The following is a 14,164-nucleotide window of genomic DNA, read 5'->3' on the forward strand; positions in this document are numbered from 1 at the left end:
TTACAACAGCTAGTCCATATTGGTACAGCATACAACATGGCTGGCCTGAAAATTTGTTTGAATATCAAAAGCTTGTTCTTAAGACAAAGTTTTGATTTTCTATTAATAAGGGGATAGAGACATTTTACATATTTATTACATTTGGCTTGAATGCCCTCAATGTGATTTTTGAAAGTTAAATTCTTATCTAGCATGAGCCCTAGATACTTAACTACATCTGACCAATTTATTGGAACCCCTCTCATCGTGACAACATGTCTACTTGAAGGTTTCAAATAAAGAGCTTTTGGTTTATGTGGGAATATTATTAGTTGAGTTTTGGAAGCATTAGGAGAAATCTTCCATTTCTGCAAGTATGAAAAAAAAATATCCAAACTTTTTTGCAATCGACTACAGATGACACGCAGGCTTTGTCCTTTGGCGGAGAGGCCTGTGTCAACCGCAAACAAAGATTTTTGACATCCCTGAGGTAACTCAGGTAAGTCAGATGTGAAAATATTGTATAATATTGGTCCCAAAATGCTGCCTTGAGGAACACCAGCTCTTACAGGAAGTCTTTCAGATCTGGAGTTCTGATAATTAACCTGAAGTGTACGATTTGACAGATAACTTTGAATTATTCTAACAATGTATGTTGGAAAATTAAAGTTTTTCAATTTTACGATCAAACCTTCATGCCAAACACTGTCGAATGCTTTTTCTATGTCTAGAAGAGCAAGACCAGTAGAATAGCCTTCAGATTTGTTGGAACGGATCAAATTTGTTACACGTAAAAGTTGATGAGTGGTCGAATGTCCATGGTGGAATCCGAACTGTTCATTGGCAAAAATTGAATTTTCGTTGATGTGGGCCATCATTCTGTTCAAAATAACCTTTTCAAAAAGTTTACTGATGGAGGAAAGCAAACTGAGTGGACGATAGCTAGACGCTTCTGCAGGATTTTTGTCTGGTTTTAAAATTGGAACAACCTCAGCATTTTTCCATTTGTCAGGAAAATATGCTAATTGAAAACATTTGTTGAATATATCAATTTAAAATGATAAGCTACTTTCTGGAAGATAGTGAGGTTTTTTTAAGATTTTAGATAATTTCCAAAAGGGCTTAGAGCCAGGGTCCAATTGAGAAATTTTATTTTCAAAACTTTTGTTTCTAAAATCTGCAAAACGTTTATTGATTTCTTTCTGCAAATCCTGATATATAATTTTTATAGCAGGATCACGAGTGCGTTGAAATTGCCTTCTCCTGACGTTTTTAGACGGATCAAGAGTTTAAGATCATCGTCTATAATCACGGATTCAAATTTTACTTCACATTTTGGAATTGCAATGCTTCTGGCTTCAACAATGGAATTTGTTAAAGTTTCAAGAGCATTGTCAATATCAAGTTTAGTTTCTAAAGAAATGTTAACATCAAGATTAAAGTCAACATACGTTTCATATATATTCCAGTCGGCTCGTAGATAATTAAAAGTGGAGCTGATAGGATTGAGAATCGCTTCATGGGATATTTGAAATGTAACAGGGACATGATCAGAATCAAAATCAGCATGAGTAATCAGTTGGCTACAAAGATGACTAGAGTCGGTTAAGACCAAATCAATCGTAGATGGATTTCTAGAAGAGGAAAAACATGTAGGGCCATCAGGGTATTGAATTGAGAAATATCCTGAAGAGCACTCATCAAACAAAAAATTCTGCCATTGGAATGACTTTGAGAATTATTCCATGACCGATGCTTGGCGTTAAAGTCACCAATGACAAAAAATTTTGACTTATTGCGAGTCAATTTTCGCAAGTCAGTTTGGAGCAAATTAACTTGCTTCCCAGAGCATTGAAAAGGCAAATAGGCAGCTATAAAAAGTATATTTATCAAGCTGTGTTTCAACAGAAACACCTAAAGTTTCAAAAACTTTAGTTTCAAATGACGAAAACAGTTGATGTTTTATACGCCTATGAATGATGATTGCAACTCCCCCACATGCCCCATCAAGTCGATCATTACGATAAACAAAAAAGTTAGGATCTTTTTTAAGTTTGGATCCAGGTTTTAAATAAGTTTCGGTAATAACTGCTATATGCACGTTATTAGCTGTAAGAAAATTAAACAACTCGTCCTCTTTACCATTCAAAGAGCTCTTAATCATGTTTATGTTGGTTGAACATGTAGCAATATCTGAAGTGCGAAGCAGGTAAAACTTTAGTTCTTCTTCTGAATATCCCTTTATACATATACATTTGTTTGGTGGAATAATGACTTTATTATTGGAGGAAACATGTCTTGTTCACCCAACTAACAATTCAGAGCCACAAATAAGCAAGCATGTTTAATTATTGTTTAATAATGTTAATGACAGCTGATTAAAAATTATGCCCTATAAGGAGCTGAGAAGATGCGCTTTAAACCCAAACTAAGGTCAATGTTAAACGTTATGCATTAGAATGAACAAAAGTTGAATCGCCACTTATTAAACGTTTCCAACGATTCTCATTCGACTAGTCAAGATTGTTTTACTAATGAGATGAACAAGACATGTTTCCTCCAATATAGGCTATAGCCTTATTGTAGAAGGGTTTATCTGTATTTAAACTCATTTTCATTAACCTTTCTACACACTTAAACGGTTTCGCCGAGAACCCAACAGCTGATATCTCGGTAATAATTTGACGATTCTCGGTAAAACTTTTACCGAATCTTGGTAACGTTCGCCAAGATCTCGGCAAAAAATTCGGATTGCCGAAATCTCGGTAAAATAAGTACCGAGATTCGGCGTTAAAAATTTTCGAATTCTCAGCTGTTGGGTTCTCGGCGAAAAATTTTACTGTGGTCGATGAAATAATTTAAGTGTGTATTGTTGAAGGCTTAATAAGCACTTAATTAGGAGAAGGGGTGGTAAAATGAACATCTTAAGGATATCATCGTGTTTGTGATGGAAAAACAAAGAATTAGTAAAGTTTCATCACACTTTTGATGATGTATATAGCAGCGACACGAAATCAGACTAAGATAGCTAAATTTTCACATATTTTTAACGTTAGCAAAAAACAATGCAAATGTTCGATTTATCTGCACTATGTGGGTAAAATGAACAGCTGTTGGTGGTAAAATAAACATCATGCAATAAACGTGCGCAAAACAAATATTTCTGAAAATTTTAATTGCACCACTGAAAATATATCCATTAAAGATTGTAACCCATTCAGAAAGAATTGTAAAGGTATCAGATTTGAAATCATATCATAACGTTATTCACCTCACTGAAAAATCTCAAGACTTCCGAGCTAAAAGTTACGTCAGTTCTGATTTTCGAACGTGGTTTTCTAAAATCTTAGTTTTCGTTGATATTTTCACTTCAATTGATCTCCGTATCAACCCGAACACTCCGATTTATGTTTTGAATCGTCCGTGAGTGATAAAAAATTCTTATTTTTTCTCTGTAAAAGACACGGTGTTTATTTTACCACCCCTTCCCCTATGCATGCGCCTCGTGCCGTAGCTCGCCCAGCGTCATAGGTGGCTATGATGCACTTAGTGGCTACACCAAGCTATGTTGAAGAAATACTAAGCAGTATTGCAAATCTACTTCAGATATTAACGCTTATATTGAGCTGTTCGGTAATCCAATCCGCATTAGAGTGTACTGCCTATTTATAGTAATCATGTCGTTACTTGAATGTGAACGACACGTTGATGGTCTTCCTCCATCTATACACTTCCCCCTGAGTCTATGAATGGAGAGTTGCGCGAAGACTGAAACCAAGTCTACCAATTGAACCGTCAAATCGTCTACCTATCGAGCAATATAAACAAACACGTTTTGGGGTGAGAGGGGTATTGTTATTGTGACAAAATTAAAAAAAAAAAATTGCTATGGTTTAAGTTGCGGTGTAATACGATGATGTAACAAAATAATTGCTCTTCAGGACCTGTTTGTGAATGATTCCCCTTCTTGTTACATGTAATGTCAGTAATCTCCCTCTATCAGTGCAAAATATACAACTCCGTTTCATAGTTGAAATGCAGCTGAAATTGAATGAAGTTTGCAATATTAGATAGTTTGAAAAGTCCGCATTGGTTTCTCCATGATTAATCCTGTATCTACCATACAATATTTTTTAAAATACCACCAAATATTGAAAAAGGAATTCTTTTAAGGATAGGCAATAGATCAGAGATTTTCACAGGATAACGTTCAATGCTTTCTTTGGAAACAGACACAGACGTAACACTGACGCAATTCCCATCGACCACTCATTAAAAGATCAATTCAAATTGGATATGCTACTAGTGCCTTCTGCAGACCTTGCTGCACAAAACAGGATTTCGTGCAACATGCTCACCAGATGATGATGGTGTGAACTAGACGGTGAATTCAATAGGAATTTGTTCTAAGTGTTACGTCTATTTGTATGTGTTCCCGGTTTTAGTTTTAAAAATACAATTTGTTCATGAACATCTCTGAGAACACTACCAAATTTTATTCTGCAGAATACAAAAGAAATTTCTCATTTTGCTTGCATAAAATTCGGCAAAGGATATGCTTAGGAAAATTCTTGGATAAATTTTTAGAGAACTTCCTTGAATTTCTTGGATAATGTATGTATTTGGGTGAAACTATGGAAGTATCTTTTAAATTAATCTCAAAGGAATGCTAAGAACAGCTCTTGAGAAAATAACTGTAAGGAGATTTTAGAGAAATTCTCAGAGGAGCTTTTTTATGAACTTCTCAAGAAATCTTGGTGATCTAAGAGTAAGTATTGATTACTGGAGTAGTTGTTCCAGAGTTCCCGGAATTTGATTTTTTTAGCGGATAAAAATTGGTGGAAAACTAGGTGTGGAGCGCAAACTGTTCATGTCTCAGTTACTGTAATGCAGCATCACAAAAAAAGGGCATTTTACCCTTGTTTCCAGCTCTAGCTCTGCTATTTTTTGCAGTAATTTGTGACACATAGTTAACTTTCGCCAAATCATGCAATACAGATGCATTGAGTTGAAAATCTCTTGATTTTGCGCACTGATCCGTAATTATCACAATTTGATCCATAATATGAAAATTCATCCATAATCTATGTAAATACTACACTCAAAACAGTTCACTAACCGAAGTTCCAATTTGAAATGATTCAATTCGTGCTTTTAAATTACAATTTTACGTTTTGCATGTCATTTTATTGAATTTTATAAGTTGGACTCCACACTATTTAATCCATAACTGTGAGGCGAAAAATATAATAAAAGAAGGTGATTCTAAGGCTTCTTCCTTAGTAAAGAACTACTGGTATTGCATAGAATATCCAATGTTGAAACTTTGGATCGAATGTCGAATAAAACATCAATAATTTTAGACAAAAACCATTGCAATCTTGTATTAAGTACCACGATAATGCTTTATTTATTTAGGATATTTTTTTCATTTAAGGCACTCGAAGTTATTCTCAATTTTAAATTAACACCCGTTATTTATTTCCGCATGTCGGTGCAGGATAGTAAAAGTGAATGAAAGCATTATACTTGTAAATTACAACCAGACTCATCATTATCAATTTTGTTTTCAATCACCGCCTTCTAATCGGCAAAATATTGACAAACTGTACATCCTAACAAAGAGCTAACTTTGATATAGCAATAGATTGATTGCAACGCCACGTGCAAGGATCATCAGTACCGCGCGAACGATCAAGCAAACACGATGCACTCGGATTACATGGCGAACCTCCTCGCTGTTGGTGAAGTTACTCCACTACAGGATAATTTGGATGGTGTCACAATTCCCACCTGGTTCAACGAACAGAAATTTAAACGGTAGGTGTTGAAATAAAATTGAATAGAATCCAAACCTCAAATTTTCAAGATCACAAACCTAGAGATCCAGACAGTGACTCAAGCTGAAAACATGATCGATAGGTTATCATCAGCGAATGACCGATCGATCATATTTTCAGCTTGAACCGCTATCTGATTCTCCAGATTTGTGCTCTTGAAAATTTGAGGATTGAATTCGATTTATCTTCACTTCAGTGTTTTCACATAGATGAAAAGCTAGTAAAATTTCGTTCCTAGAGCTCAACACTATTTCCGACAGAACTTCGCCGCCATCTACTACGGAACCATCTGCGGACTGCTAGCCTCGTTGTCCATCCCATCTATCCTGAACGCCCTGGTGTTCTCTACGGGAGGTAAACCATCTTTTCGCGTTGCAGCCCGACGCTATTTGGGAGCTCTGAAGCACACCGTCAACTGGTACTGCGATGACCTGGCGTCGATGAAAAGTGGGTTAGTAATCTACATACCAATTTTTGCTTCCTTGTGCACTACTGTTATCAACTGAGTGGAAAATTTTGCAGCTCTTGGCAGTCGTTGAATCACGTGCGTCAAGTTCATTCCACTATTCAGAGGCGTGCAACGGCCCGAAACTACAGAGTCATCATCTCTCAAAGGGATATGGCAATTACGCAGTTCGCTTTTATTGGGTAATTATGAAATGTAGGTGTCCCAGAAAAAAATCGTCTCTAAACGACGTTTCTACAAAAATGCTACAAATAATTATATCTTTTAGTCTAGGATTGAAAACTATGACATTTCTAACATTTTTTTATCTGAGACACCCTAATGTAGGAGAGATACACTGAAATTAATTTTATTGTAGAAACTACTGAATCCATGGTAAAATTAAGAACTGCACCAACGATTTTCAACCGACTACATTAATCTGTTAACTCTACCAAAACATAGTCAACATCACTACACAAGAAAATTAATTCTGTTTATTTAACCACAGTTGTAGTATTTATGACTAGAAACATTCTAGATTTGACGAGTTTGGCATTATACTTTTGACCACACTGTGTTGTACGGTGGGTGTCACGGATCGAAATACAATGCTGTGTAGTCGAAGTTACTATGGACATAGTCACATTTACTGCACTGCTCAGTGATTTTCACCAGATTATAGTAAACTTAACAGATTTTTGTAGTCGGTTGAAAATCGTTGGTGCAGTTCTTAATTCTACCATGGATTCGGTAGATTATACAACAAAATTTGTTTGCGTGTAGGGGATGATTACTAACAAATGGTATATCTTCCTAAATACATCAGCTTTGTGATACTGGAACCATCGAAATTGGGAGCACAGAACGAACCGGCTGATCTAGATGCAATGTGTCACTTTTGGCGGGTTCTAGGATATCTCCTGGGGATGGAAGACAAGTATTTACCAATGTACTAACCTTCTTACGAAGTTACCCATAGTGATATAACTTATTTCAGATTTAACCTGTGCGATTCCGACGAGGAGTCACGTACTCGGATGAGAGACCTTCTTGAAAATTTCATCAAACCGTCATTCGAGCAAAGAACTGAAAAGTGCGAAGACGCATACCGTATGCTTCTGGGAGGATTGTGGTGCTTCAACGTTCTGCTGGACTACAATGCTTTGGCCTACTGTGCGGGAAGGGTTGTAGGTTTGTCTCAATTTGCTAAGTATTGGTACAAAGATGGCGACCAGGGCTCGGACGATAAGTTCCACCTTAAGATGGGATGGAAAAGTCGCGTTGTGCTGTTCGTTATACTCAGTATTCATGAAGTGCTACTTAAATATGACTTATTTCGGTATTGTTTCAACACAGCTTTGATAATGTCAGGACAAATTGCTGAATGGTTCTATTCACAGATTGTTAAGAGAAGTTTAGAGATAATTCTGAATTATTCTCGAAAGCTCAAGGGAGAAATATAGAGTATCTTAGAACAGACGTTCCTTGACGGTTTGTGGCCCACCACTAGTAATAAACACCCACACATCTCTAAGAGCTTTCGAAACTATGCACAATAAATCGAGTTAGTTTACCACTATTCTATTATTCTGATAACTTTTGATTTTGTTTTTAAGGCATTTCTTTTATAAATAGGTACACGTATAAGTGACTTACAACAATACATTTTCTGTTTATCAATAAAACAAATGGGTGGCTTCGGAAAAGTTGTTGGGAAAGTTACATACCGTCGTTGGGGGTGACAATGGGTCAAAAAGGGATTTGTGTGATTTATTTTTTGAATAACTATCGCAATTTAACTCCAATAAACTACAAATTTGGTGTGTATGTACTTTGATGGTACATTAACAACTGTTCAAAAAATTAAAGACAAATATTTATTTACAGCGGCACCACAAGAGAACGAAAATTGACCCAATCTCACCCCATAGAGGGGGTGACATTGGGTCACTGTAATTGAAATAACTTGTTTTTGAGAATATGATTTCAAAACCATTCACAGTTGAAAAATATTGATAAAAAACGATGCAAACAAGACAAAAAGATATCTAAGATTTTTCACAAGTATGATTAACCCACTTAAACGAAAGATTATACTGAAAATTGAAGAGCTATGAGAAAAAATTTGTAAACCCAACATTTATCGTCAAGTTTACATAAATTTTCTTGGTGTTTCCCTCAAATTGTCTTCAAAGTCTCATCCCCATTGCTATAAAGCCCATTCAGTTTCCCCAAAGGTGTACTGAAACAGTGATTATTTTAAACTTTTGCAAATAGTTAAATTTCGGTGCGACATTCCACGATCAATAAATTTCAGGCAGAAGTTGACGTCATAATCCAAGTATTTCAGCGATCCAACTCATTTTTACTTCCGTGAGATGTTTCTATAATATGAAAACACTGATAAATAATCAAATTTAGAAAAAAAAACACCCTTTTGATAAAAATTTACGATGTTGCTGCGCACGAAACACAGTTGCTGGTTTGAGAAGTTGTCAAAATGCGTTGTATTGTTATTCAATGCACGGAATACTCAAGTAGACTTGTTTGATGTTTCAGAGATGCTGTATTTAGAAAGAATAAACACATCTTAATGAAAAAAGAGAACACCCAGCACCGTAAAATATCAAAAAAGTGGACTTGGAATTTCATTTACTATCGTTCTTGCTTGACCCAATCTCACCTCCATTTTCAATGTTTTAGATATCGTACCGAAAAAAATGATTTTTTTTGTGGGAAAATCAAACAGATTCCGGAAAATACCTGTGATGTGTAATGAAAAGACTTTCAACATTCTACTAATACAACGATAGAGGCTAGAGTACATGCGTGATACTTTGTACAGGAGAAATTAAATGTTGTTAATTTTATCTAGTTTCAACATGCAAGTTTATTGATGTAGTAAACAAAAACTACTATTTCTAAAAATGCATATTGTTATGAATTATGTGTAATAATATGTTCCCTAACATATGAATTATTAATTTTAGTAATATCAGCGTTATTAGCTGAAATATTTCACAAAACATATTTTTCCGTTTTGACCCAATCTCACCCCCTAGACCCATTGTCACCCCCATCGACGGTAACAAAATGTTATGTCACTAGATTGTTCTATTTATCTACCATGGTTGAAGAAATCGACAAGTCGAACAGTTTCTAAACAACCTATAGGTTTAGGAAAGACTGGTTAGTTACAGCCTCCTGACACCGCCCATACAACCCCATTGGAAAATAACGAGCAAACATCCCTGGTTCCCACTGGGAAGTGGTTCCCACTGACAACTCAATGTTTGTAAACAAATAGTCGTTTAAGGACTAACAATCGGGGAAGGCAATATGATTTTTGCCGAAAAATATCTTTAACAACAGTTATATTAGCACAAACAAACGGTTGCAAACTATTCGTTTGCAGTACAGCAAGTTAATTAGAGTTGATATGATTAGCGTGGAACACATTAAATATCGAAGAAAAATTTCCTTAATATGATCACGCCAATGTACGTTGTAGTTCTTGAGTTTGATGCTGACTTCGAAAACATGGCTGCCTAGCACCGGGCTGGTTAGTTAGGATTGATCCCCAGGAAGTCATATGTCCTTAAGGTCAACGATCATTTTTCCGACATTCGCGCTAAGTGATTCAAGGAGCAGGGTAAACAGGTATAATACGCCTATAGAATTACAGAAGAAACGTATAACGATTTCATTTCGTTTAATCACTTGACATCTAAAAAGATAACATTGAATCAACAATTTCACGCTACAATACTCGTTTCGTTGCCGCATCTCTCTATCCTCGGTTCTGCCTCACGCTCGCCAAATAAATACGCACTTGATCCGCTCACCTAGCTCGCTGCGCTCCACGCCTTCTTGTACCAACCGGATCCGAAGCGAACACTATCTTTGCAGGGTTGCTGTCCGGCATTCTTGCAAAATGCCCTGCCCATCGTATCTTTCCAGCTTTGGCCATCATCTGGATACTGGTTTCGCCGTAGAGTTGGGCGAGCTCGTGGTCCATCCTTCGCCGCCACACACCGTTTTTCTGCACACCGCACAGTGGTTTAAAACCCAAAAAACACGATCATCAGCTTTTTCAGTATCAAAGAGTGAAAATATTGCCATACTATATTCGGCAAAGTTACTGCATATGTTAAGCAGCAACTTTTGACATTCACAAATTTTTGATTAATTTACTCATAAGTAATATCAAATTTTTATTTTCTCTTTTTGTCGTTAAAAGAAATCGGTGTCTTCGACAAAGTTGTTGGAATTGGTAAATAAAGAAAAGTTGTCGAAGACACTTTAACTCTATCTATTAAAATAAAGGATTTATAGCGATTTTCATATAAAAACCACTTCAAAAGTACAAATACTCACTTAACTTTTTTCGCAGTGATTTTAAAGACTTACAATGTTCTAGGACTATGCATATATTTTCAAAATACAAAACTTTGCTGAACATACCAAGACAATATCTTTATTTTTTGTATGAGTTATAAGCATTTTATTGTGGAAAATTCACCTTTTTTACACTAAAATATCTCGAAAAGTTGCAAAAAGTTGCAAACAAAATTACAACAATAGAAAGACCAACATCTTTACTATGTTTTCCAGGTGGACTTATCCGTGTCTTCGCGTGTCTTTGCCACTTATTTGCCGGTTGAAAAATTGAATATTTTAACTTTTAAGTATTGATTATGCGTATCTGAGCACTATTTATAGCTATTTTTAACTTCGCATAATTGAGATGATGTCAATACTTAAATACCAGAAATTAAAAAAAAGTGATCTACTATCTATTAGTATTTTGTTATGATGTGGTCCATCTCCACCGTTTAGTTTCTTTGAAGTAGTTCCACTAACATGCTTTTCAATTAACAAGTCCGTTTATTTTCCCTCCTACTTTTTAAAAATGTTACAACCTTTACCAAAGCAAGCTTTAAAGCGACACAATTAATATCCTTTGATCAGGTTTTTAATATTACAAAATGACGTATTTCAAAGCCATTGAGTTGTCCTTCAATGCTCATATAAGACATTAATCAGACGGTCAAATTTGAAAAGGCTGCAAGAATAAAAGTATTTACATAAACTTCTCTGACGAGTGTTACTACAATGCTTATTAATTTTGCAAAACACATATCTCGTTCAATTTAGCAGTTTGAAAGAATTGGCATAGCAGTTCTATAACCCTATTATATGAAAAAAATAAAAATAAAAAAAAACGGACATATAGTGGGAAATGCAAAAGTTTATCTTCTTAATCGCATGCTAGAGCCGTCGGATCTAGTAGTGACGAGCTTATGAAAAGTGACATTGAAGCTTTCTCAGTTATTAGTATCGAATAAAGCGTACATGCGGAAACTTGATTATTCAGGTGTGGAGGGAACTAAGTGAAACTAATTTGGATGTTTCTATTTAGTACACTTGAGATGAAAAAAAATTAAATAAAATGAATTTATTTCACCCATTGTATAGTACACATATACACGGTAAAAATCAGCACGTTCGATTGAATGGATTGATCACTCGATTCAATTCAAAACACCAATTACCATGATTTGAAGAGTTCTAACTTTGGATTTGCTCTACTGTCTCTAGCACTAGACTTTGAAGTGAAAAGTCGTTGATTTTGAACATCATTTTTTTTTTGTATGAAAGTAATCATTGACAGCTCGTTGTAGAAATTCAATGAGATCAATTCAACCACTTTAAACAGATGCGAGTTGGTATCGAGGTAAAACACAAGACTTGCACTTGAAAGGTTAAAGGTTCAAATCTGGATCAAGCGGGAACGTTTATTTTAACTTCTATTTTATTTCAAATCAAAACATGCAACGTTGAATTCAAGTGCTGATACCTTGATATTGCCAAGATTTAACAGTAGTGCAAATCCAAGAGCAGAACTATTGATAGCATGGTGGTTTTTACCGTGTACACGTAAAAACAATTGTGCGGTAAGAAATATTATTTAAGGGAGATCACTTGAGCGATCGCACCGGCAATTTCCATCAGACCAGAAATGCACTTGATTTTACAATGTCTGTAGTCGAAATTAAATTGATGAAATTTATTTCTGTCAATTGTACCAGTTCACTACTAGCGTATTAAATTGTTCTGAAATACCATGGGGGTTTAAGGAATGGGCATAGTCAGCTATAATAGTAGATTTTTTTTCCAGTGTACATATGTAACAAATAAACTATTGAGATGAACAATATAATAACTTTTCGTTCGAAAACTTCAAACTTAAAGCTTTCAATGATAGTTATCTCAATAATGCGTAGTAATAAATAGTTATAAATTGTTATAAATAGTTATGAATAGTGCTCAGATACGCATAATCAACAATTGTTAGTAAAAATATTCAATTTTTCAATTGGCAGAAAAGTGGCAAAGACACGCGAAGACACGGATAAGTCCACCTGGAAAACATAGTAAAAATGTTGGTCTTTCTAATGCATGTAATTTTGTTTGCAACTTTTTGCAACTTTTCGAGATATTTTAGAGTAAAAAAGGTGAATTTTCCACAATAAAATGCAATAAATATGAGTTATAACATACAAAAAATGAAGATATTGTCTTGGTATGTTCAGCAAAGTTTTGTATTTTGAAAATATATGCATAGTACTAGAACATTGTAAGCCATTAAAATCACTGCGAAAAAAGTTAAGTGAGTATTTGTACTTTTGAAGTGGTTTTTATATGAAAACCGCTATAAATCCTTTATTTTAATAGATAGAGTTAAAGTGTCTTCGACAACTTTTCTTCATTTAACAATTTCAACAACTTTATCGAAGACACCAATTGCTTTTAACGACAAACAAAGAAAATAAAAATTTTATAACACTTATCAGTAAATTAATCAAAAATTTGTGAATGTCAAAAGTTGCTGCTTAACATATGCAGTAACTTTGCCGAATATAGTACGGCAATATTTTCACTCTTTGATACTGAAAAAGCTGATGATCGTGTTTTTTGGGTTTTAAACCACTGTGCACCGCCAAAGATCGTCCTAAGCACCCGACGTTTGAGGACTCCAAGTGCTTGCAAGTCCTCCTCGAGCATCGTCCACGTTTCAGGCTCGTAGAGGACTACTGGCCCTATGAGCGTTTTGTACATGGTACATTTGGTGCGGGTGTGAATCTTTTTTGGCCGCAGCTTCTTGTGTAGGCCATAGTAGGCCCGACTTCCACTGATGATGTGCCTCCGTGTTTCACAGCTAACGTTTATTGTCAGCTGTCAGCAAGGATCCAAGGTAGACGAACTCGTCGACCACCTCGAACGTATCCCCGTCTATCGTAACACTGTTACCTAGGCGAGCCCTGTCGCGCTCGTCCCCACCAGCTTGCATGTACTCTTGACCGCATTCACCACCAGCCCAACTTTTGCTGCCTCGCGTTTCAGGTGGGTGTACAGGTCTGCCACCTTTTCAAATGTTCGGCCGACAATATGGACCATCCGCGAAGCAAACAAATTGACTGGATCTAGTAAAAAATCGTACCCCGGCTGTTAAACCCGGCTCTCCGCATAACACCTTCTAGCGCAATATTGAACAACAGGCACGAAAGTCCATCACCTTGCCGTAGTCCCCGGAGGGATCCAATTTTTTACACCTTCCATAGTCGCTCTTATCAGCTTCGTAAGCTTCCCGGGAAAGCTGTTTTCGTCCATGATTTTCCATAGCTATACGTGATCGATACTATCGTATGCCGCCTTGAAATCGATAAAAAGGTGATGTGTTGGGACCTGGTATTCACGACATTTTTGGAGGATTTGCCGTACAGTGAAGATCTGGTCCGTTGTCGGTGGGCCGTCAACGAAGCTGGCTTGATAACTTCCCACGAACTCGTTTACTACAGGTGACTGATCTGGGATAACACTTTGTAGGCCGCAG

The 14,164-nt window shown here is 36.0% G+C and overlaps 1 protein-coding gene across 1 annotated transcript; it reads left to right on the plus strand.

The window, feature by feature from the left end:
• The first annotated feature begins 5,430 nt into the window (after positions 1-5,430).
• LOC5577106 lies at positions 5,431-7,973 on the plus strand. Its single transcript, XM_021846236.1, has 5 exons — positions 5,431-5,799; positions 6,058-6,270; positions 6,342-6,467; positions 7,094-7,204; positions 7,265-7,973. The coding sequence occupies exons 1-5, from the start codon at positions 5,687-5,689 to the stop codon at positions 7,728-7,730; spliced, it is 1,029 nt and encodes a 342-aa protein (XP_021701928.1). The 5' UTR covers positions 5,431-5,686; the 3' UTR covers positions 7,731-7,973.
• The last annotated feature ends 6,191 nt before the right edge of the window (positions 7,974-14,164 follow it).

The sequence above is a fragment of the Aedes aegypti genome, chromosome 2, assembly GCF_002204515.2.
Source record: "Aedes aegypti strain LVP_AGWG chromosome 2, AaegL5.0 Primary Assembly, whole genome shotgun sequence".
Lineage (NCBI taxonomy): Eukaryota > Metazoa > Arthropoda > Insecta > Diptera > Culicidae > Aedes > Aedes aegypti.